Source organism: Canis lupus, chromosome X, assembly GCF_048164855.1.
Source record: "Canis lupus baileyi chromosome X, mCanLup2.hap1, whole genome shotgun sequence".
Taxonomy (NCBI): Eukaryota; Metazoa; Chordata; class Mammalia; order Carnivora; family Canidae; genus Canis; species Canis lupus.
In genome coordinates, this window is record NC_132876.1 from 105050381 (window position 1) to 105075732 (window position 25352).

Here is a 25352-nt window from a genome sequence, read left to right on the forward strand (position 1 = left end):
AATCCACTATTTATAGTTAAATGTTGCAAGAATTTCCCCGTTTTTCACTTGCCTTTTACCTTATTTCATGGTGGTTTGGGGGAGGGTGCGGTATGTAAGTTTTACACTTTTACGTAGCCGGACACCAATCTTTTCCCTTATGGTTTCTCTCTTTGCTTTTATGCTCCCACCCAAAGGTATTTCTCAGACACAAATTTGATCATACCCCTCCTTTAGTTAAAATCTTCCAGGGGCTCTTGGGAGGGAAAAAAATCCAGATCCTCCTGGTGTTCAGGCCTGGCCTACAGTCAACCCCATAGGCACTCAGCTTACAGTCATGCCAAGAACTTTAGGTTGTACTCTCTCTCCTTAGCGCCCTCTTTTTGGAAAGTCACCCCTCCACCAGCTCCCCGGGCTTACTCCCCACCTCAGTCTCCTATTCTTGTACATCACCGAAGCCCCAGCTTGGATATAAGCATCTCCTGTAGAGCACCTAGTCTTCCGGGGTGGGGGGGGCGGTCTGTAATGGTTTGTAAAGTAACTCAAATGACAAGAAAAGTCTAAAATGGCAAACAGGAGAAACAGCTCTGGAGGCTGGCTTAGGATCACAAGATTGGCCTGAGGTGCTGGGGACTGAGGTTCCGTGACAAGCGAGGGAGAAATGAGGGCACAGGTGCCCCCCTCCCCCCCGCCGCAGCACGGGCAGGGCGCTCAGAAGTGGGTGGAATGGAATATGCGTGCATGACATGGGGGGCTGAGCTGCAGGCAGAGAGCAGAAGGGCAGGTCAGCGGGCACCACTGCTAGGCCAGGACTGGAATCTCCAGAAAGCAGGCGAAGGGGACAGCGTCGGGGGAGGGCTCAGTTCTGAAAGCACCGGGCAGTAGTCACCAGGGGTCCCAATCTGCAAAGTCTGTCTTACCACCGAAACCTCCTTTACCCACCGAGTCCCCCACACCGGCAAAGGACACTGCTGGCTTTCTAGTTCCATGGGCCAGAAACTGGAGTCACTCCCCTCCCTCCCACGCCTCACATCCCATCTGTCAGCAATTCCTGTGGGCTCTACCTTCAAAATGTAGCCAGACTGTGATACTGCATGATTCCGTTTAGAGGACATTCTGGAAAAGACAAAACTGGAGGGACAGAAAAAGGATCTGTTGCCAGAGGCGGGGGGAGGGGGTGGCCGATGGAACTCCCCTAGTACCCTGATGGTGGTGGCAGTCACACAACTGCGGGCATTTATCAAAACTCATACCACTGAAGACTAAAAAGGCTGAGTTCTACCTTAAGTCTGCTGTCCCTTGATGAAACCAAGGGGTGGGGGGACATCTACCCGGCCTCCGACCATTTTCTCACCTGGTCTCCTCCCGGCCGTGGGCGCTTCAGCATCCTCCGCGCTCCTGCGCCCCCCACTGCAGCCAGGGGCAGCGGTCCTTAGTCCGGACTCGAACTCCAGAGGCACAGGAGCTCTCCCGACATTTCTCTTCTCACAGTAAAGGCCGAAGTTCTCACATGGCCACAAGAGCCCAGGTGACACAGTGTTCTGTCCCTCCTCTGGTGACTTCCTCTTAGCCTCCTCCCCCACACGCCTCCCCTCTCCTCTCCTCTCCTCCCCTCCCCTCCCAGTGACTCCACTCCAGCCACTCCAACCACCACCGCCTCCTTACTGCTCCCTGGACGTGCACTGCGTGCTCGCTCCTCAGGGTGCTCTGTCCGGAGTGTGTTTGCCCGATTTCCATTCACACGGCTCCTCCCTCATCTCTTCCAGGGCTTGGCTCCAATAGCGTCTCCTCCTTGCGGTCTTCCCTGAGCCCCCTCATTACCATTGCTGCTCAGCTGCCCCCCACCAACCCCTGTTTGCTGTCGCCTCCTGTTTTGTTTTTTCTCACAACCGGTATTTCCACCTGACATCCACGTATTTGGTTCATTCTGGTTACTGTGTGATTCCTCGTCATGTGGAGGGGGACAGGGATTTCGGTTTTACCCCTCACTGCCCTCCTGTACCTAGGACATTACTATTCGCCTGGCAGATGATAAGTGCTCAGTGAAATTCCATAGCTGGAGTAAACAGTCCCAAGAACCAGCAGAGATGGACGTCTCTGTGTCTGCGGCTCACTGGCCTGGAATTTCACTCGGCTGCTCCCACAGGATGGCTCCCTGGATGCCATCAACTGTAGGCCACGTCTGTGGGGTGGCGGTGTTGTGGGGTGGCAGCTCTCCCTCCTGCCTTTCCCTTTTGTTTCCCTGCCACCCCAGATGGCTGACTTAACAGATTGCCTTTTCTCCCATTTCTCTCTAGAAGCAGATGTTCCAGGAGAGGAGTAGCCGGATGCTGCAGGCCTTGTCCCCGAAGCAGAGCCCTGTGAGCAGCCCCACAAGGAGCCGGTCCCCCTCCCGCTCCCCGTCGCCCACCTTCTCGTGGCTCCCGAACAAGGCCTCACCCCCATCCTCGCCCAAAGCAGCCTCAGCCTCCATCAGCAGCATGAGTGAGGGGGATGAGGATGAGAAGTAAAGGGTGCTGGCAGACAGCAAGGGCCACACCACACAGGCTGGGGCGAGGGTGGGGTCACCGGGAACGCCTGGGTGGGGTTGGAAGGGTAATGGTTGCAGGAGCTGCAGCTCAGCTAAGGGAAGGCCTGGAGACCAGCTCTCCCTCAGCCTCCACTCAGCCTAAGACTTGGGCTCTGCATGGAGGTTTCCAGCCGGACAACCTTGACAAACCTTCTTAGCAGCATCTAGAACCACTCCACTTTAACCTCGCTAAGAAAAGGTGCAGAGCACCCCCAGGAGACTTGCACTGAGTGGGGTGTCTTCTGCTTTGGTCCTTACACCCACCCCTATCAAGTACACCACCCATGGAAGCGGCTGTTCCCTCAATCTGCTACTTCCAGCTCATAAGGGCCCTGCACGTTGCCTCCTACCACCCAAGCTCTGCCAGAATAAAGCTGTTTCCGATAGAGGTGGCAAAGTGCTTCTGAAGTAGTCCAGTTCAAGAGAAACTCCAGTCTTCTCAGCATAGCCCCCGAGACCTGATGTTGCAACACATCGATTCTTTCCAGTTCTAGGAATGTGGTGCATAGACGAAGACATGCTTTGGCCACATATATAAAAGGTCATCTAGCATGAACCGTAACTTCCTATTCAGAGGACACTTGTGTCAAGGAGAATGCCATGTAAGGCCTAATATGTCCTGCCTAATATGTCCTGGCTGTCCTTTTCTCATCATTGGTTTGACTTCATGGTTTCCAGAAATTACCTTAATCTGTGGGAAATGCAACAAAGAAAAACATTATATATATATATATATATATATATATATATATATATATATATATATATATAAAATGGAGGAACTGCTTTGCTTTGGCTCCAAGTTTAGCAGATGGCAGATGTCTCCTTAAAGGATGCTAACTACCGAATGGCTTTTCCCATTTCTGACCAGTTAACGATTTCATAGGCCTCAAGTGAACAGTTCGATGTACCAAACCACATAGTATACCCGTAGGGGTGCTACTGCACGTGTCTGTTCTATGTATGCTCCCAATATGCTATCCAGGGTGTGTATCATACGCAATATGAATATATGGTGGTAGCCTTTTACGATATACGCTCTTGTGCTCCCCTAACACCCCGCTGCAATCCTGGGTCTCAAGGACTGCCTGGTTCCCTTGTGACGTGGGCACTTTGTCAAAAACGCATCCTGGATCCCCGTACAAATGTCTTGTCCCGACCAGGAAACAAGTATGTTGTTCTCATGGCCTCCCATAATGTTTTGAGGTGGAGGGAGGCCCCGGAGGGTTCCCCAGAGCACCGTGGGAACCTCAGTTTGACCTCCGCATTGAAATGGCCTAGGTGGTTATGTAGTTACCCCCGGCCCTAGGTTTTGCCAGATGGGATGAAGAGCCTAAGCACTCCTGCTGAGTTGTTTGAAGTTGCTCTCCACTAACAGGTAGGAAAGGAGCAGGTATAGTCAGGGCGTAGAACCACGCTCTCAGGTAGACGAGGCCCTGCCCGTCTGTCAGAGAAGCCAGAGGCCCGAAGCAGCCGCTGTGGGCAGAGCTCAGCATGTCTCGTGGCAGAAACACCGCCTTTCAGAAGCCCTGGGAGCTAGCCTTGTGGTGACAAGTGGGGCAACCGAGGAAGGAAGGTGGCATGTCTTTCCCCCTCGTGTCGGGGTCGAACTACCTCCCCGCGCACCTGGAGCTAAGTGGTGTTGACGGGGAAGCAAAAGCACGCGGCCGGCTGGCGGGGGCCCCGTTCCCGGCCGGCTCTGCAGAGTTCCGCTGGGCACCCGCGTGGGGACAAGAGCGCTGGCCGGAGGGCGGCCCGCGAGGACGCGTCGGTCAGTGGCCCAGGCCGAGAGCGCTGCTCAGCGCAGGGAGCCAGGCCTCGGGTTTCCGTCTGGCGAGGAGGAGCACAGCCAGGCAGGGCGACGTGGGGGAACGAGGGACGAAGAGAGGAGCCGAGGCGGCCTGGAGAGAGCGACGGCCGTTACCGAAAGTCTGTGCCCCCAGAGCATGTTGGGGCCTCGCTGTCAGGGCAGCCGGAGGGGAGGGCCTCCTGGTGCTTGTTCCACGGCCCAGGGCGGACAGACCCACTGTCACCCGGCCGAGCCTGCGGCGGGTCGCGCGGGCTCCACCGGCCGGTTCCGTGGTGGCAGGCCTTACACCCCACGTACCACAGGCGCCACTTACGGGATTCGACTCGGGCCACCCGAGCTGCCGGTGATGGGGATGAGCGACACCTGGTGTATCCCGGGGACGCGCCGAAGCCCCCCGCAAGCCACCCTAACTCTCCCCCTGTGTGCGCCGATACCTCCCCGCTGTCCTGAGGCCCCGAGACCACGGACAGGAGTGGGGGCGGGGATTCTGCAGCCCAGCCTGTGCCGCTTCGGGCCATCAGGGTCCCCCCCCCCACACGCTTCCTAGGAGAAGGCGGGGGTGCCCCTCGTTTGGGTCAACCAGCCAACAGCCAGGGCCACGAGAGAGTCAGGGCTCGGGTGTGAGATGTACAAATGATGCGCGGGCCGGAGAGACGAGCGGAAACGCCGGGGGGCAGGGAGGGGTCCCTCGTGCCCTGGAAAGGGAGGGAGGCTTGGGCGAGGACTGCAGAGCAGCGCTGAGGAGGATGGCAGAGGGGGCAGGTGACGGCCCGGTGCGAACAGAGGGGGAGCAGTGACTTTCTGCTCCCTTTCAAAGCGTTGCTCACCCCCTCACAGGTGAGGAAGAAAGGCTTCCTTCCACGGCCACCCAAGGGCAGTGTGGGTGGTGGGGTGTGGGTGTCCGCCCCGGAGCCCCCCGCCCCACTGCATCGGCTGCCACATCCTCATCCCAGGGCCCTGAAGTCAAACGTTCGCTCTTCTACCAGCTAAAAACCCAGGGAGCTCTAACCTCCTGGTCCCACTGAGCGGCCTGTTGCCGGGAAGCCGCTCCGTGTGCCAGGACCTTAGAGAAGTGAAGGAAACCCACTGCGAGAGGGGAGCCCCTGAGACCCGAGGCTGCCTTCCGACCTGCTCTGTGGGCGTGCAGTCCTGCTCCGGGCCTCGGGCTGTAGTCACTGTGAGTCCATCCCTTGACGGAGGGACGGGAAGAGTGTGCGTTTGTTTTCTCTTCATCTTCAGGACTGATATAGCGCCAGGCACACCCCAGAGAGACGCGCAATGGGGTCACAGACTCCGCTGAATCAGATGAGCCCCTTTGGAGCAGAGATGTTCCTGTTCCTCGGGCATCCATTCAGCACTAGTCTTGGCCATCAGACTTAAAAAAAAAAAAAAAGAAAGAAAGAAAGAAAGAAAAGAAAAAAAGAATAAGCTCATGAGGCATTTGCAACTTCTACTTCTCTCTAGACTTGAGTTTTTTGTTGTGTCACTGCGACGTGTCCTGGGACAAAGCCATAAGAAGAGCATACGTACTTAGGACTGCTGTGCATACAAGAAGACCAACACTCGTCTGGGTTGAAGTAAGAGCTTATGCCCAAGCAGTTGCTCTGGTGCTGAATTATGCCAACCCCTGGAATCAGCCCTCCAGCCCCCGCCCTCATCCCTCCCCAACCCACCCGGCTCCCGAACACCACAGCATTCCCAACTTGTTTATAAATAAAAGGATGCCTAATGCACTCGGGCCTGTCGTGTTCCTTAGGGGTGCCACTGCGTTCGGAACAGAGGTCCCCACCCGGCGTCGGGTTCCACTGCTAACTGGCCCTGAGCCCCCGCCAAACCACTTCACTTCTGTGGCCTCGGGGTCTGCCTTTGTCCAATGGGGGAGGGGGCTGGCGGTGGTGAGAGCTCTCTGCCTGGCAAGGCCTCTGAACTCGGGTTCCCTACCTTCTCCAGCCGGGATGCGGTCATGAGGCCACATGAGGCCACAGAGATGGGGCTTCCGCTCAGTGACCAGAGAAGTGCCCCCACACCCCCACCACCCCCACCCCCACCTCGGCGGGCCCTCGGGCTCCACCCACCGCCTCCTGTGGCCACCTGGTGGCTGCTTCACACCTGTACCTAAGGGGAGGGGCGGGGCCAGCGCCTCCAGGGGCACGTCTGGGGGACGGGGCGCCTCTGATAGGAGGGGAGCGGGGACTGGGGGTGGAGGCGCCCATCGGGATCCCGGCTGGCCTGCCGGGAGGGGAGCGGGTGTGGCTCTCCTTGAGCCCCACTGGGAAGTTCCTATGAACCCCATCCGGTGAGGTTTCAGGGTGAAATGCCAACAGTCCAAACGTTAGCCTGGACTCTAGAAGGCGCGGCCAGGCCTGTATCCGGCAAGGGAATCTGTTTAAAAACAGAATAGCTTTTTATTCACAGACCGTAGTACTTGGCTTGGGCACCCAGATCAAACACATCCTCGACAGGTCGTAATTACAGTAACAGCCACAGGTTTCTTCTTGACTTCGTGATGCCTCAGAAATGCTCTCAATGGAAAAATCCATCCTCAAGCATAATACAATTCACATTGAAGAACCCTAATATTTGCCCCGAAGAGAATTAGCTTTTGTTAATAAACAGAACCCCTGGAATAAAAATGTACGCTATCAAAAATGTTTACACACAAACCACATACACACACACACACACACACACACAGTCCCCTAGTACTGGAGTCCTCGTTGATCACTGGAGTCGAATGTTTAACTTCCCCAGGTATTCAGCAGGAGGGGCCAGACAGAAATACTCCCACCGAAATGTCATTTGGATAAAGCATGACAAGTCATCAGCCCCAAAATACATAGCCAGTGCTCGAATCCTTTAAGAAATCATCAGGTAAAAAACCAGTAAAACCTGAAAATATCATTAAAAGCATAAATACCTGTGGGTGCTAATTGATCTTTGTCAGGCCCAGCTGTACTGCCCTAACTTATATTCTAGGGGAAAAAAAAAAAAAACGAATTAGCTGAATCTCAACCACTGCTGACCAGATGTGGAAAACTTGAGATATGTGCAGTGCAGGCCTGACATGTCTCCTGCAAGCAATTTTTTTGCTCTCCTTACCTTCATTCTCTTTCTTGGGGGGCAGGGAAAGGAACTGATGTGCCAGGTTACTGTACTGTCTTCATAAAAGCAGAGTTCTGACGGAGAGATTAGACATAACTAAAATATTTGATATGTAACCTTCCATTTTCAAAGAATTAATGAATCTATACCTGAAAGAGTTGGGATACTTTATCCTTTCCACAGGGACCTTTTCAGCTAATTATACTTGCAAATGAACTTGTCACTCGAAAACCTCCCAAGTTCAAAGAAAACCTGTCATCGTCAGCCATGCACGTGGCAGGACACGACTGCTTGCACGGCTCGAGTTGGGAACCAGTGTTTCCTGCCTGGTAGACATGCTCCGCCCAGCAGGTGTTGACAAGATGCCACTCGCTGGTCCGACCACAAGCCAACATGAACACAACAGGGTCAGGGATTCTTTTTTTCCATATCCAGCACCCGAGAATGAACGATCATTGAAAGAAGTTGAAGAGGTGCATGTTAGTTTCCCACTTCTGTGACAAACTCAGTGGCTTAAAACAACACAGGTTTATTATTTTGCAGCTCTGGAGGTCGGAAGTCCAAAATGGGTCCTACTGGGCTAAAATTAAGGTGTTGGCGGGGCTGGATGCTCTGGGGGAGAATGTTTTCTTGCATTTTCCAGCTTCTAGAAGCTGCCTGCATTCCTCGGCTCGTGGGCCCCTTCCATCTTCAAAGCCAGCAATGGACAGCGTGGCCTTTCTCACATCCCACTACTCGAACATGCCTCCTGCCTTTCTCTTCTACTCGTAAGGGCTCTTGTGTTTGCATTTGCTCCCCCTGGATAATGCAAGAAAACCTCTCAGCCCTAAGTTCATCCGCAACTTTAATTCCTTCTTGGCGTGTGATATACCATGTTCCCAAATTCTGAGGATTACAACGTGGACAGCTTTGGGCAGCCGTTGCGCTACCACCAGGTGACTGAAGATGACCGTCGCAAGCCCTTGAACCTTTTTCCGGCTCCTGAGGTGAGAAACTCTCATGCAGATAGATTCATGGTCCTCTTTTTAACATTCTTGTATCTGCTCATGATGAGCCTGCTTAAAATGTTTCTCCCGACTCTTGTCCACAAGAGAAGCGCGGACTAGGTATAATGGAAGAGGTCTGGCCCAAATGAGCATAGGCTAGTTGGTCCGTGAGGAGAGACGCGTTGGGTCCTCAACTCACGAACACGGAGCCATGGCTGGTAGCGAAGGGAGGGTAAGAGCCCCTGCCCTGATCTCTACCCTCCCACTCATACTTGGCTATCTCAAGAAGGCAAAGCCAAAAGGGCAGCTAACCGGAGTCTTTGGTCGTCGGATATGTTCCTGCTGAAACAAGCCCAGGAACACAGTTTCTAACAGGCAGGATCGTTGCCTACTTTCCGTCTGGATTTTGACTTTTGGTTTTCCTGGTCCTTGGGTGATGACCACAGCCACTTGAAGCTAGAACTCACTTCCAGTTATCCGGTGTCAAAACACTCCACGCTCCTTTCTGGAGTAACTCATTTTCTCGTTGTGGCCTTTATTAGCGTTTTAACTTAAGGCCTACCGCACATTCCTGTCTGGAGCATTCAAGAAACATTTGAGGGGACCCCTGCACCTGCCTTCGGCTCAGGGTGTGACCCCAGAGTCCCAGGATCGAGTCCTACATCAGGCTCCCTGCGTGGAGCCTGCTTCTCCCTCTGCCTGTGTCTCTGCCCCTCTCTCTGTGTCTCTCATGAACAAATAAAATATTAAAAAAAAAGAAACATTTGAGTGAGCTGCTAGGTCCTAGGGATGCAAAGGTTAAGGAGGACACGATCCTGTCTCTCACCCCAATTTCAGCTCAGTAGCTTGAGTCTCAACTCTGGCCTCTTCTGACTGGCCCTCCCTTTGAACTTTCCCAAGCTCTTTATATTATTTTTTTAATTTTTATTTATTTATGATAGTCACAGAGAGAGGCAGAGACACAGGCAGAGGGAGAAGCAGGCTCCATGCACCGGGAGCCCGAGGTGGGATTCGATCCCGGGTCTCCAGGATCGCGCCCTGGGCCAAAGGCAGGCGCCAAACCGCTACGCCACCCAGGGATCCCAGCTCTTGATGAACAATCAGACCAAGTTTCTGATTCTGCCAAAGAGAATTTTACAATGATCTAACTTCATATTCTTTTACTAATCTCTTTGGGTATAAGGTGCTCCTTCTCCTAGTGCAAGGACTGCCAACTCAGAGTGGGGGTGGGGAATAAGTAAATTTTAAGTAGATTTTCTGTTTATTAGAGACCACTCTTTGAGGATGCTGAATGGAGGAGGCTGATGAGGTTTATTTACCCCTTAGCCAGATGCATGAATAAGGCTCTAGGCGAGCTACCGAAGTCCTAAGGCATCAGCACACACTTGCTTGCAAGGCCTTAACAACAGGTGCGGAGCTTGGGCCAGAGCTCTCTGGATGGAGCTGTTGGATGAATGACATGGCCTTCCGAGGTCTCACTCTAAACTCCTTGATTGCAGTGTGATCGACGGGCCTCTCTCACCTGGATAATGGGGTGGAATTTGCCCTCCTAAACTTGCTATTTTGTTACCAGGTGAAGCCCTAGGAAAAGAGTTTTCATATAGGTGGCTCTGTTCCAATTACCATGCAAGGTGACAACAATCATCCCTAACTTCAGAAATAATTACACTAGGGATCCCTGGGTGGCGCAGCGGTTTAGCGCCTGCCTTTGGCCCAGGGCGCGATCCTGGAGACCCGGGATCGAATCCCACATCGGGCTCCCGGTGCATGGAGCCTGCTTCTCCCTCTGCCTCTCTCTCTCTCTCTCTCTGTGTGACTATCATAAATAAATAAAAAAAATAATTACACTATTATATAAAACTGTTAGTACAGAGTTGTGGAAGCTTCTGCATCCATCACTGCTATTAAAATCATTATCATGTTTATTTTGTTCAAGGACTAGCAAATTCTGTTTGGACAAGAATGCCAGAGGACAGGAAGAGTACCATTGGCTAAACTTAGGAGTTCATTGTACAGTAAGAAACAGCAAGGCTGCTCAGTTGCCCCAAATTCAAATCAACAAGGCCTTTTATCTCTTCCAGGTATTTTCCAATTACCTGTTAAAGAGAACATTGATACAGTTGCAAGGACCCTGGTATCCACTCTGTGTGAATGGAGACAGGATTTGCTGTTGCCTCCTACCGGCCTCAAAGACGGGTTTGTCGTTTGGACTTTATCAGTGGTTTTCAACCCAGTCACGTTAGAATCACCTAGGGAACTCGTAAAAAACGTATTTCCCAGAGACCATCTGATGAAATGGATCCAAAGTGGGGTCCAGGACTCAGAGGCTCCAATTAAGACCAAGTTGAGACCCCCTGGACTATACTTAGCACTTCAACTTAGGGAACAAAGTGAGCCTTAGACAGTAACTAGATTCGGAGGCTGGTGATCAACAGCTTATATGACAAAGACAAGAAATGATCTGTGATAGAGCTATCACAGGTAAAGGTCTACGTATCATTTGCTTATCCAAAGACATTGTTACAGTGATAAAAGTGTCATCAATGGGCAGTGGGCAGAGGATTCATTTTAAGACCAACATTTAGAAATGCCAAAGGTACCGTTAAGCACCCAGCCCAATGACTGGTGAAGACGGGTGCCTGACGTTAACAGGGAGAATTCAATAGCGCGTAATGGCTATTTAGAGCTGCACCATCCAACACAGTGGCCACTAGCCCCATGTGGCTTTTAAAATTTAGATTAATACAGGGCACCTGGGTGGCTCAGTCAGTTAAGTATCTGACTCTTGATTTCAGCTCAGGTCATGATCTCAGGGTCCTGGGATCAAGCCCCACATTGGGTTCCTTGCTCAGCACAGAGTCTGCTGGAGATTCTTTCTCTCCCTCTCCCTTTGCCCCTCCCCCTGCTTGTGCATGCTCTGAATAAAAATCTTTTTGAAAATAAATTTAGATGACTACAATTTATTTTTTTTATTTTTTTAAAAGATTTTATTTATTCATGAGAGACAGAGACACAGGCAGAGGGAGAAGCAGGCTCCATGCAGGGAGCCCAATGTGGGACTCAATCCCAGGTCTCCAGGATCACACCCTGGGCTGGAGGCAGCACCAAACCACTGAGCCACCCAGGCTGCCCCAGATGACTACAATTTAAATGGAAAATTCAGTCCCTTGGTTGAACTAAGCATATTTTAAGTGTTCAGGTGGCTAGTGGTGACCATATTGGACAGCACAGATAAAGAACATCCCCATCACCGCAGAGTTCCTGTGGTGGCTAGTGGTCTACAGGAAGCCTTCCCCGAGGCAAGCCCTCCTACATGACGTCTTACGGTTTATTCATGTTACCAAAGAGTACGTTTATGTGTTACTACGGAGTGAACATCTGCAAATATCAGCAGATAATCACTTGCAAACATGCATTAAGTCATGGGAAAACCTTACAATGACTGGGGAGGAAGTTGCAAAGTACACTGAAGTTCAGTGCACTGCAGTGGCTCCCCAGAACCGCAGACTGCTGAATTGGAGGGTCTCTTTGTGAGCCTAAACCATACTTACTGTATGATTTCAGAATGGGGCAGGAGTGGCTGCGGCAAGAACCCTATTCCCTAGTCATGAAGGATATTTTAGCACAGTGGCTGACTTTTGGTAAAATTCAAACAGATACTTGAAAAATACGAACTAAAGCCACAGTAATTTTCAAGAGCCACTGCTGTTGTATGCTTTGGGCAAAATATATCACAACATAAAAGCCGTTGATTGGTACCTGCTTCCTATTTTAGGTTTTAAGGAGTGCCATAAAACAGCAGACCTGGAAAGAACTTTGGAACCATATAGTCCAACTCTCTAATTTTATAGACAAGGAAACCAAGGCAGAGTTAGCAGCTACCTGGTAGCAGAATCAAGGCACATGTGCTGATTTCTTGATATCAGCATGCCCCAGGAAGCATTCGAACCCAAGTTTCTTGCATCAAATTGTCTAGGCCTGTTTTTTAGTGATGAACATACAACACAGCAGGTATGTGGCTCTCAATTTTAAAAAGACACCCATTCACCATTGAATGTTTAGTAAAAGAATGACACACTGGTAAATAACATGAAGACCACACCTCTTGGCTATTCAGCAAGGCCACAATTGCAGCCACAGGCCTTCGGAGGCACTGGGTTCTGCTGTCAGTGCCGCACCAGTTCCACCAAAGACACCATGGAACCAACAGGCCTTTAATTGCAAATTTCAAGTTATCTTCTGCATATCCCATATGGCAATAGTTCTCAACTTATATTTTTTTTAAAAGATTTTATTTATTCATGAGAGACACAGAGGAGAGAGAGAGAGAGAGAGAGAGAGAGAGAGAGTCAGAGACACAGGCAGAAGGAGAAGCAGGCTCCATGCAGGGAACCGGACGCGGGACTCGATCCCGGGTCTCCAGGATCACGCCCTGGGCTGAAGGCGGCGCTCAACCGCTGAGCCACCAAGGCTGCCCCTCAACTTGCATTTTTAAAGAATCCCCCACCCCTCCGCCGTGGCATTTGTTAAAATATGGACTCCAGAGCATCTGAATGGAGCTGAGGGAGAGCCCAGGAATCTGCATTTAACCAGCGCTTCAGGACGTTCTGGTGCCGGCAGTCCATGGCCAGGGAGGCCCAATTTGCCCAGCACAGTCCTGGTTTACATCTGTTTACAGGCTTTGCAGTATAATTATTAACAGTGCTCTTTTCACTGTCAAAAGTGTCCTGGTGTAGACAATATATGGTCCCCTTTTTCCGATCCACGGATCACTATTTTGAAAAATATCGTTAAAACTATTTATGGTTAAGCAGCCTCTTTATTTTGCAAACAGGGTGTTCCCCGCTACCAAGAATCCAAATTACCTATTCCTCCAATGGTTCATGAGATTTTAAGCAAGCATCCTTGCCCCTTCCCAGCAACTTACAAAGGTGCTTAATGCTGCTCATTTATTAAATTTCAGGAAGTGAGATGACGAGGCTCACAGGTGGCAGGGATGAGACAGGCCAGAGCTCAGGAAAAGACCACACTGACGCACAGTGAATCACAACTACTGTTTTATTGTTCGATGACATTGGTACAGAATTGTCCAGGTGCTCCAGGACTAGTTTGGCTATGACACACACCACAGATGGCTCTGCAACTCATGGGGAACATGATCTGAGCCACACACTTCTCTGGTTGTTTTCCCAACCATCACAACAGAACACTTCTCTTCACAGAACGTGAAGCTTCGAATGACCTCAAACCAAAGTCATCCTTCACTCATGGCAGTGTGTACAGCCAGGCCACGGAACAGCACAGAACACAAGGGGGCTGGACTTCACTCTATGAATCACAAGGCAGCTCGTGAACACTGGATACACGCGTGCATTTATCACTGTAACTAAGGTGACAGATGCGCAAAGTGAACCAGGTCAGATCTGGACTTACAGGTACAAAAATCGTAATGAACTTTTATTTCATATAAGTTAATATTCTTCTCTTGTCAAATCAGCTATGGTTCCCAGTGTAGACACTGCTTTTGTGCGTTAGAAGAGTTACGATTAAAAAAAAAAAAAAAAGGCCAAGCCAGTAATTTTACATTTCAATGAAGCATCAGCTATGTTCACCATGGTATATTTGATACTGAAAGGACTTCTCTTATTTGGTTTGAGCATTTTTAAAGTATTCACAACTTGGGTTCTAAATCTAGAAAATATTTAAGTTGCAAGCACTTGTGTACTTTCGTGAGGCTGTGAACTTATGGCAACAGATGGTGTGGTGTGTGTATATATACCTGAAGCAGCCATTACAACCTCAAATGACTTTAACACTAAGGAACTCGGCAGAGATTGGGGTTAGCCAGAAGGCTCCAAGGCGGTATGCTCCATTCTGCGAAAACGTGCATCAAGTTGTCCAGGATGGGCTCAGGCGCAAGCCCCGGTTTGGGTCAGAGGGTAGCGTTCGGTTCTAGCACAGTGCAGCCTAAGGGAGCGATCGCTGTAACAATGAGCATGATGGAAGTGGAGGAGGGCCACCAGGACTCGACTCCTCCAACCCTGAAGCCAACTTACATTTTTAAAATAGTACTTTATATTTTCTAGGTCAAGCTTGCCTTGGCTGTCTACCCAGAGTCAAGATACATTTAGGTTGGTCTAGTCTGAGGAATAATTTTATGCAATGCTCTCCCCGGGAAGAGTTATAAAGGCGGCGAGGTAAGAGGGAGCAGATGCATGATCTTGGCAAGGCTCCTCGTGTTTTCCGTTTCACCCAGTGACGCCAGCCACCCAGGCAAACTGCTTCCGGATGGCACTGGGTGGTGAGGCCCCTGATTCGGCCCTGATCCCTCTTCAGTGGCAGGCAGTCTCCAGTGCCCTCAGATCCCCATGGTTACAGGCTTTGGCTGTAATTATTCTAAAGCATTTGTTCTAATTAAACACATCGGAGAGTAACCTCAGCAGTTTTGGAGGTAAAGGCATACGCCAGTTCTTAATATAGTGCCTTTTAAAGTACTGATTGAGGTTTCCCATGGTTGTAACAGTTCAAAGGACAAAAATAAAATGGAATTTAGAAGAAAGGGGTACCATGATGTATTGCAAACGACAATATGAAATCTTACACTCATCCTACCTGTTTTCACAAACTCTTCCAGCTACGCTACGTTTGGCAGGGCTAAATGGTAGAGGCCTTTGACTTCTGATCAGATTGAACTTTTGTCTTCTTAATGTCTGGCACACATGAAGACCCAAAATGGAGTTAGAACTGAATGTTAGGATTCTTTTTCTTTTCTCTCCAAAAGAATCTCAAGGTAAGAATAGCTTAAAACATTAAGTAGTTCTGTCAGTAATATGCATTCCATTTTGACCAGTTTGGAAGGCAAAGAGGAACCAAAGAGCTGGGAAACAAGCCCTAAGTGCTGGAGCTGGATGTTTCTTTACTTTGCTAACACACTGCTTACGGTGTATATGCTCTTTGACATTTGTGCTATTCTGGCCCATTCAGAAGTCATGCACAGAATTCCAATTAGCAGGCCACTTTTAGGTGGGCAAAAGTCAAAAGTATTTAATGGAATGTTCTTCTAAATCAAATTTTATTATCCCCCAAAGGATTCAATTCCAATAGAAAACAGAATCTAGTAGAAAACTGGAAAGCCAAGAAGCAAACTTAGCTAACAAAATCAGATTGTAGGGTTTTTTTCTATGGACATCTCAGATTAAGTATGATAGAGACCTTTGTATACCTGCTAAACTAAGGACATTTAGGTGTCACTTACTATGAAAAGGCCTAACGGACACAGAATCTGAGTAGTGTTAAGGGTAAGCTTCAAGTTTCTTAGGTAATCTTGTGTTCCTGAGATGACAATACTTTTGAAAATCTAGTTCTAGAAATTCAGACAAGAACTATCAAATCAGAATACACTGTGATACAGTTTTGGGGATTTGTGTGGGGATTCTTATCAAAAGGTTATTCCCTGAGATGTGCAAAGGTGGTGAAAATGTAGTTCTCAGAGTACAAAGAAAATATATAACATATAAAATCATTTTGGTCTCTCTACTTCTCCCTTTAAAGAAATTATTAAAATAAAAAGATTTATCTTAATAGTCTAAGCACTTTATGTTTTATCTTTTCTAAAAAATTTCTTTCAATAAGTATTGAAAGGCCAGGCATGGCAAGATGCTTTCACAACCATTTTCTCTCCTCAGACTTCTCTTCAAAAGATCATTTCTTGAAAGGTACAGAAATAAAAAATATAGTCCTTACGGCTGAAACAAACAGTGGAAGACTGAAATAATTACCTGCATTTTAAAGAATGTGGTCCTAATTCTTCTCTTTTGGAAACCGTAACACGAAAAAGTGAAGCAAACTTAATGGAAACCTAAAGTGATTAGAACTTTTAAAGAATGCAATTGCAATTCTGTACTTTTGGAAAATATGAAAAGCAAATCCAAAATACCTCTCTATGTAAATTAAAGCTCAAGCCATGATATTCGAAATTAAAATGATTTACATAATCTACTATACTATTTTTTTAGTAATTAACCTTCCTGAGACTGATTTTGTTCTCCTTACTGTTTGCTTAACTAAAGTGCTTAATAAAATTTCTACAGAATATATTACCCTCTCCATTGATGAATATTATTTTGAACTACAATCTGACAAAAATCTAACTACATTTAATTATGCTTGATTAATCCAAATGTCAGAGAGATTTATAGAACAGAGAAATATTTTGCAGGTTAAGTTCATACTCTTTTCACTGTGAGCTTCCTGGACCCAGTATTACCACCCATCTACTCAGTTCTCCAACATTTCTAAAAACCCCACAAAAAATATGCCCAACAGTCTACACTGGACCACGGGACTCTAGGCATCAAGCTCTAGTGCTCTCCAGAGCTATGCAGCCTCAATCAAAGGCTCAAAGGCTGAAGTGGCTTCCTGCCAGGAGGCAGGAGACGTACTGCCCCTGGAGAGTCTACAGCACTGGAGGGAACAGGGTGCAGAGCCAGAGAGTCAGCCCGCATCACGGGCTTTGGGCTTACAACGCGCTGTGAGGACACCCGCGCTGCAAGGACGCCCGTGTGTGCTAAGGGGGGGCTCTCCCTTACTGCAGGCCTCTAACTGTATCAGACATTTATTTGGATGCTTTCAGGAGTGAGGCCCCAAGGTGCTATTATTTATATGCAAATAAGACCATTTAAAGGGTGACAAATTGGCCCTACCTCTGGGAAGAATTAAATGCATCCCTCGTCCTCTGGTCCCGGGCCCTACCCTCCACCACAGGGCCAGCAGACACAGTAGGCCTCAACAACTGAAAGTGTCCACCGCAGTTCTGCGGTTCCCACAGAAAGTGTGGAGAGCTACCTGTGTCACAACACAAAGAGCAGCCCTTGTCACAGCCACACGGACCCCAGTGTTGGGATCAAGGGCAATTCGTGTCCCTGCTTTAGAGACTGACAAAAAGGCAGAATGATGGGTTTCTGGAGGCTTCTGTGACTGCTGTCATTTGATTTTCTTCAGTTCTAGGGGTGAACACGGTTAATGCCAACTCGAGGGCATGAGAGAGAAGCCTTCTCGGGCAATCCCTTCCTCTTCCTCTAAAACCAGTGTGGAAGTGGTAATGGGGGTCTCTCCTCTTGACAAGCTGCTATTAAACTCCAGCAGCGTGATGCCCCCCGTTCTAAGTGCATTTACATAATGATTTCTGAAGTCCTAAAACGAGCCCCGGAACCTGTTGTGATTGCATTTTGGTTATGAGCAAAGAGCAGCACAAACCGTTCAGTGAGGGTGGAGAGTAAAGGCTGACTCCTCTCACCGGACCGCGGTGCCCCCCACCCCGCCCGGGGCTCTACCTGCCTAGAGGCGCCCTCGGCCCTGGGCAGGGCCCCCCGCAGAGCTGCACCCGCAACCAGGCACCGCAGCCGGGCTCTCCCAACGCACAGCAACAGATCGAAAAGTGAAAAGAACTCCAGGATCGCTAACACTTCGTCATCTAAGGAACACATCTGTCCGTGACCAAAACATTTACAAGGCTTGAGGCCCCCCCAACATGCCCCATGTCTCGCCTTCTTTATTTTTCTCTACTGTATTGATCTGCTCCACTTTCTCTCCCCACTTGCTAGAAATGTCCCTCGTTCTAGGTCTTGTCTGTTTCGTCTACAAGAGCGGCCGAGAGGCAGGGCCTTCTGTTCGCCTGGTCCCCGCCGCGCACCCAGCACCCAGCACCCAGCGCCCAGCACGGCGGCCGGCACACCGCACACGCTCGGTGTTCACAAGGAGGAACGGACGCGACCCTCCGCCTGCCACTTGCGTTTCATTCCATCCTGACACATGGGCGCGGGTTCGGCTCTACACGTGACACCAGGACAGACCCAGGGCAAGCACCTGGCTTTCGGGGGAGGCACTGGGTGGTGGAGGTCGGTACCGAGAGCAAGGCTGACACTGACGCTCCTAGATCGTTACGCTGGGCTCCGGAGGTGGGGAGAGTGGGCCCCCGGGGAACATGCTGGCCACCGAGGAAAGGAGACGTCAACCCTCCGAACGGCCGCAATACCCCCCGCGCCCCTCCCCCCCGTCCACCTGTAATTGCCCCCTGGAAACATGAACTCGGGTGCCTCTCAAGCTGGCCCCAGGCCTACACACCATGTCACAGTATACTCGTGAAACTAATCCTGATGAGGCCTTCGCTCCTCTCCATTTCTCAGTGAACCAAATTTTAAAATGGGCTGAAACGAAAAGGCAGGTAAGAAAAGCTGTGTCACATCAAGCTCCCGGTACCCTCAGCAAGACCGCTGGACCAGCAACCTGTTAGCTACCTCTGCCGAGAACTCCGATTCTGTGCTCGTCTGAAATACTCTATCATGTTGAATTAACTAATTAATAATTGTCGGTGGCTGATAAGTGCTTAAGTTCATTATGATGTCCCCTCTTTTCAAACCAGAAGGTACTGATAGCTCTAATCAATGGAACGGGAACCCGAGTTAAAAGTTATCTTTCCACAGAGAACAACAAACAAAAATCCTGTATTGATTAAGTTATTAATGGTCCTCTCCCGCTAGCGATATTGGTTCCTTCTGTTTGCTTTCATACAGATTAGGACCATGAAGGACATTATCTTCAAAGTCAATGTTTATGCACCTGGACCACTGGGAAAGATGGAAGAACAAATGTATGTTTATCTAAGTGCTCCTGCCCTTCAACACACACATCCAAAAAGTGAAAAAGAAGCGGTCTATTAGGAGACTAATAAAAGCCACCACCCCATACCAAGGGCTCCAGGGGGAGTGTCGGACAGATCCGACAACACTGGAGACTAATCAGAGGAGGATTCTCGCATTTGCCAAACAGACCACAGTTGCCAGGCAGTTCAGGAAAGGTTTCCAGAGGACTCTACCAACCATCTCCTAGCCCGGAGAAGCAAGGGCCGCTGGCAGGCAGGAGAAGCCCAGCGCACGCGGTGCGGGCTCATTTCCACAACCAAGCCTGCCGGGGGGAGGAGGTGAGAGCTCAGGGGCTGCATCTGTGTGCGGAGCAAAGAGGAACTCAGGGGCCAGCCACACAAGCCGCCTGCAGAGCTCCAGCAGCCAGCGGAAGTACAAACCATCCACACTCCTGCTAGGGCGACACCTAGTGGAAACAGGGAAACTCAAGGGGAATCCCTTTCCCCCAGTGAGACCCGGCGGCACCCCCCCACCCCCTGCTGGGGCAGAGGATTCAGTAGCACCCCCTGGAAGGCACTCAGAGACCCAATGTCCCAGGGGGGCTGTGCTTCACTCCTTCTTCCCCTACATCCAGCCAGTGGACTGCAAAACAAAAACAGGCGCCACCGTTACAAGCCATCAAATGTCTAGCCTTCTAGTTCAAGTGCTAAGGTGGCCATTCAAACACTTCTCGCTTGAGAAAAAAGGAGTCAAAGGAGGATTTCTCCACTCTTCCTGGGCAGCTAGCGCTGGTCCCACACAAAGACAAATAAGATGCAGGATAACCCATCATGATCCTTGGGCAACAATCAAAGGGCAGAACAACCCAGAGGAAAGGAACAAAAGAAGCGTAGGATAGCTAATTACACTCTGGAAACAGAATGATTTCAGAAACCACAAAAACTGTAGACAACACAGATCAGCCTTCCAAGAAATGAAACAAGGAGTCAAAGAGGACAACATAATGAAAGAAAAATGCTGGCAGAGCTAAGAAAAGAAGCAGATCAAAAATAAAACTGTAACTGAAGTGAAACTCACAGTGCGAGCATCTAGGCCTACCATCCACATGGCAGAAGGCTGAGTTAGTGAAACAGGAGGATCAGACCTGAGGGGGTGAAAATTCACAGCATCAGGAAAGATAAGGGACGAAAGCACTAAAAGGAAAGATCATGCGAAAGACGGATTACACAGAAAAGGCCAAGAGACAACTGTCGATTCTGACACGGACTCGAATGAAGTCATGAATTTCAAGGATAAACAAGAGACCCCGAGTACCCCGTACGAACAAGTAGGTCGTCTACAAAAGGTGCAGAACAACCTGTCTGGACTCCGGCCTCTCAGCACCACCAGACACTGGAAGACAATAAAGTGATGCATCCAAAGCATCAAGGATGGAAGGATGTGATCTGAGAATCTGACAGGCAGCCAAGTTACTGTTTGTAAGGAATGGCAACAGAAGTGTATTTGTAAATATGCAAGGAAATCCAACTGGAGCTGTACTCCAGGCCACCAAAGGATAGAAGCAAGTATCGAACGTGGAGTCTTTGTATGAAAGGGCTGGCAGTGAACACGGAGTTAAATGAAACATAGAATTAAGTCTAAATAACTCTAGTAATTACCTACAGCTATACCCTCTAAGTTGCCTGTCTTTCTAGGTAAGAGCTGCCAAATCCATTTGATTATCTCCTCCAACTAACTATCCCAAAATGAAAACACACAAAAGAAAACCTCTCCTGAATGCAATTCTCTTGCACTATAGACACATTTTGGTTTGTATCTTACCTTTGAGGGTTAAGGCATTCAAGAAATTCCTCAAAAGAGATAATGCTGGTTACCTGGTGCATCGCTGAGAGCATGGGCCTAGAAACTACTCACTCTGGTTCTTCCCTTCACTTCGGCAGACCAATGAACTGCTTGAGAACACTTAGGAGGAACAGAGTAACACCTGCATGGTCCGCCTCACGGCACTCAAAAGGATCAAAATGGGATGCTTAATGTGAAGGTTCTTTGGCGTCTATAAGCAAGGCTATAAAATTGTCTCACTTGACTGGATGGAAAGAACCCACTATATTGAAGAGCCAAAATCAGACACCCAGAGACAAAAAACAAACAAACAGACGGCTCTCCTGTGGGTCCATCCCTACTTCTTTCCTTTCATTTCTCTATGCTTTAGTCATTTCTCAGCACTATAAAAAGGAGATTCAATATTTCCACAGTTCCTGACCTGAAATGTTTCACATTTGGAAACAAAAATAGCTTAAGAACTAGAAAGTTGTTGCCCACCACCCAAAGTAAATGTCAATTTTCATTTATTGGTTCAACTAATATTTATTAAGCCCTTACTATGTCCCAAGAACCATGCCAAAGAGTAGATGTAGTCCCCCAATACTAAAAATTGAGTTAATGAGAGGGAAACACAGAAGAGATGGGAGAACTAATTGGATTCAGCTAGAAAAGGGTCAATGTCTATTTATTTTACAACCTCTAGGTAGCAATTTGACCATTTGCTTCAACAAACCCAACAAACAGCCAGAAAGATGCACCTGGGTTCAGAGAACCATGTACAAGAAGCACAAAGGAATGCCTGAGCCACTAAGCTGTGAGCATGTAAGATGTTCCCGCAGCTCTTCTTACGGTTGCTGTGGGAGCAAAGTTCAACTCTTGATGCGGAAAGCAGAAGGGAGAGCCAAGACTACTGGGGTCAGATGGATAGGAATGATCCAGAAAGTCCATTAGTAAAAGGACTACCAAAGAAGTCATTAAGACACTGAAAGAAATCTTTACTTTTAAAGAAGACCTGTAAAGGGAAGAATGTAATAGGATTTTTCTACACCCTATTTTTTTCTTCAACACTTACATGGAGCTTGTGGTGAGGACCTAATAATCTCAACCACATAATAACACATTGCCAGAATGAGGCAGGAGGGGACCGGTCCTGAACCTGTGGCTTCCTTCCTCCCATGGTATTTTATACTTGAAAGTATAAAGGCGGGGCACTTGGGTGGCTCAGGGTTGAGCGTCTGCCTTTGGCTCAGGATGTGATCCCAGGGTCCTGGGATCAAGTCCCACATTGGGCTCCCCCCACAGGGAGTCTGCTTCTCCCTTGGCCTGTGTCTCTGCCTCTCTGTGTCTCTCATGAATATATAAATTCTTTAAAAAAAGAAAGTATAAAGGTATATGGTTAGAAATGGAGGCCTAGTAAGATAATGATACACTCTCTAACGTCGGTAAGAAAGCCAGGGACTTCAAATGGAAAGGGTCATTATTTTTACATGAGGAAGCAATCATATGCAACAGCCCCATTCTTGAGAATGGGCCTCAGGCCTCATGCCCGCAGGCTTCCATGTGGACCATCCCATCACCCCTCTCTCAGAAGTCCATCAATCTTTCTCTTCTCTGATGGATTATACAAGTTCTCTGATGAGATCCTTCTAAGGATAGAAGAGATGAGACCTTTCTAAAGATCAGGGGAACTACCACGAGCTCAGGTAACATAATGAAATGAAACAAAATCAGGCTCAGCAGAACGAGGAGAAACAGCTGCCTCCCCCCCCACCTGCCTCCACAAGCTGGTGAGAGGACAACTCTTCCTGGAGATCCCCACGGAGTCCACGACAAGGGCAACCGCACTGCTGCCACCATGGCCCTGAAGCGGTGTGTGTGTGGGGGGGAGGGACACTCTACAAGCCACAACTTTCCCACCAGTGAACTCAATACTTAAAAATTGGATGGAAGCATTCATATGGGCGTCAAAAGAAGGCAGAAGCCAAAGTAGATGATATGAAAAATTACAGTGAAGAGAAACACATTCTGTGGAGCAACAGAAACTGCCTTTAATCTGGATTCTTGGAAGGCTTCCACTGCTGAGGGTAAACACAACCCCGCTTTTCTCTTTCCTCACCCCGAGTCCTCCACCCAGGCCAGCTTTCAGCAGCAAAGTAAAGGAATCTGAGAATCAAATAGACAATTCTAAAACTGGCCAAAATTCACGAAAATGACAATTATGAAGACCTAGGGCATTTCTCAAAATAAACCAGAAAGACTTCTTCCCTTCAGCAGCAGATCTGACAACCAGCAAAGTGTATCACCCAGGGACTTGCAATTCCTCAGAAAACTACAAAGGGATAGAATCTCATAAGTCGACTGGCAAAATTTTTACATAGCATAAAAACTCCACTTCCCGCTTCTCACAAACTCGATCACGACCAGAAGTTTTTCACTTAAGATCTTTGAAACCAAGCAGGTAAGTGAGACATTCCAAGACAACTTTTGGAACGCTTTAATTGACAGAATGGAAGTACACAAGTGAATTTCAAAATAAAATCGATGCATCAAAGAGTAAGAGCTAATGTGAGAGTGGCCGCACTTAGACCAGATGGAAGAACGCAGAGGTTGAAATCGCAGAGGGAGGGAGGACGCATGAGAGAGGAAGGGCCCCAGGACTGAATTATTGAGACACGCTCTGCCAGTGTCTTCAACATCCAGACTACCCAGGCCTTAGTCGGTGGTTTGGAAACACATGGTGTTTGGTCACAAAGAGTAGCAGTGGACACTGGCTGTATCTGGAATGCGGAAGGAGCTTAGGATCCCGGGGAGAATATAAACACTCAACTCTAGGACAATAAGGAGGGAGCTAGTAGGACACCAGAGTGCTAATGGGGCTCTGTGCTCTCTTACGACAGGCGCCAACCAAACCACAGCAACGTATATGAAACATGATTCAAGTTACTACTTTAGTGAAGATCTGGAGCAGCTACAGGAAAGTTTCCGTGGAAAAGATCCAGCTCATATAGAGAAAGTACACATTCAAGCACTGGAGTAACTATAGTGCCTTGCTCAAAGTTGGTGGAGGAAAGGAGTTCTCTCTGGTTGACTTGCAGAAGATAATCTTTCTTCACAGAGAGGACAGAAGTGTTCATTTCTCTAGAAAGTTCTATTGGTCTTGATCTTGTCCCTACAAAGAAAATAACAGGAATATCCATAGTGAGTTTGAGTACAATCTTCTCTATTTAACCAAGATTTACTCAGAGCATTTAGTTACAGTGATAATTCAAAAAGGTTTACCTTGTCTCAGAATTATTCTCTATGATTACTACAGAAGAAGAATTACCATTTAATTACTTATACATACTTTTAAAAAAGATTTGAGAGAGAGAGAGAGAGAGAGAGAGTGCACACGAGTGTGGAGGGGGGAAGGGCAGAGGGAGAGGGAGAAGCAGGCTCCCCACTGAGCAGGGAGCCTGAAGCGGGGCTCAATCCCAGGGACTTGGGTATCACCACCTGAGCCGAAGGCAGCCATTTAACCAACTGGGCCACTCAGGCGTCCCGTTATACATACTTCAAAACAGTTCATTGTTCTCAGGTAAAAAGCTGATTAGAAATGAGGAATGAAAGCTAATGGATACAGGGTTTCTTTTTGAGATGGTACAAACATTCTAAAATTAGACAGTGGTGAGGGTCACACACTCTGAATACACTAAAACTGTACACTTTAAGAGGGTGAATTTTATGGGGTATGTGAATTATATCCCAATAAAGCTGTTCTTAAAAATCTGATTAGATTGTGATGAGCACCACGTGATGTGTGAAAGTGTTGAATCACTATACCATACACTTGAAATTAATATCATACAGCATGTTTTAAACGGAATTAAAATAAAAACTTTAAAAGGGATCCCTGGGTGGCTCAGCAGTTTGGCACCTGCCCCTTCGGCCCAGGGCATGGTCCTGAAGTCCCAGGATCGAGTCCCGCATTGGGCTCCCTGCCTGGAGCCTGCTTCTCCCTCTGCCTGTGTCTCTGCCTCTCTCTCTCTCTCTGTGTGTGTGTGTGTGTCTCTCTCATGAATAAATAAATAAAATATTTTTAAAAAAACTTTAAAAAGCCAAAAAAAAGAAAAATCTGATTAGAAAATAAATTTTTGTAGAATTTCTCATTCACCTAGTGAACTTACCATAGCTATACTTTCCCAAGATCGCCACCAATTATCCTATTTGTATATTTAACAATTTTAATCATCAGGCTAACCATTTTCCAATTTTAAATACTGCTTTCTGCTAAAACTTGTTTGTCTAATAATATATTAGAAATCGACTCATAATTAATTAGGTATACAACCTGCTAAACTATTTAGAGTCTTAAAATCACATTTAATATAAGATTCAATTAAAGCGATCTTTTACAGTCCAAACAGACCATATTATTTCTAAAGACTGCTTCTGTACTACCC

General features: G+C 48.2%; 2 protein-coding genes and 1 long non-coding RNA gene across 12 annotated transcripts in view; 1 reads left to right on the forward strand and 2 right to left on the reverse strand.

Moving 5' to 3' along the window:
• The window catches only part of LOC140628271 (uncharacterized), a 32062-nt gene extending 30482 nt beyond the window's left edge, over positions 1-1580 (reverse strand). Inside the window, exon 1 of the long non-coding RNA XR_012026575.1 lies at positions 1334-1580. This is a non-coding gene — a long non-coding RNA (uncharacterized lncRNA). The remainder of the gene's footprint in view (positions 1-1333) is intronic.
• The window catches only part of PCYT1B (phosphate cytidylyltransferase 1B, choline), a 131249-nt gene extending 125158 nt beyond the window's left edge, over positions 1-6091 (forward strand). For 7 of the 8 annotated variants that reach the window (XM_072817481.1, XM_072817475.1, XM_072817477.1 and 4 more), the window contains one exon: positions 2277-6091. In XM_072817481.1, the coding sequence (XP_072673582.1) occupies positions 2277-2489 (213 nt within the window). In that variant the 3' untranslated portion in view covers positions 2490-6091. The remainder of the gene's footprint in view (positions 1-2276) is intronic. The other variant, XM_072817480.1, reaches the window with a different exon arrangement.
• Positions 6092-13486: 7395 nt separating this feature from the next.
• PDK3 (pyruvate dehydrogenase kinase 3) overlaps positions 13487-25352 on the reverse strand; it is a 74288-nt gene continuing 62422 nt past the window's right edge. For all 3 annotated transcript variants that reach the window (XM_072816325.1, XM_072816327.1, XM_072816328.1), the window contains exon 12: positions 13487-24079. In XM_072816325.1, the coding sequence (XP_072672426.1) occupies positions 24049-24079 (31 nt within the window). In that variant the 3' untranslated portion in view covers positions 13487-24048. The remainder of the gene's footprint in view (positions 24080-25352) is intronic.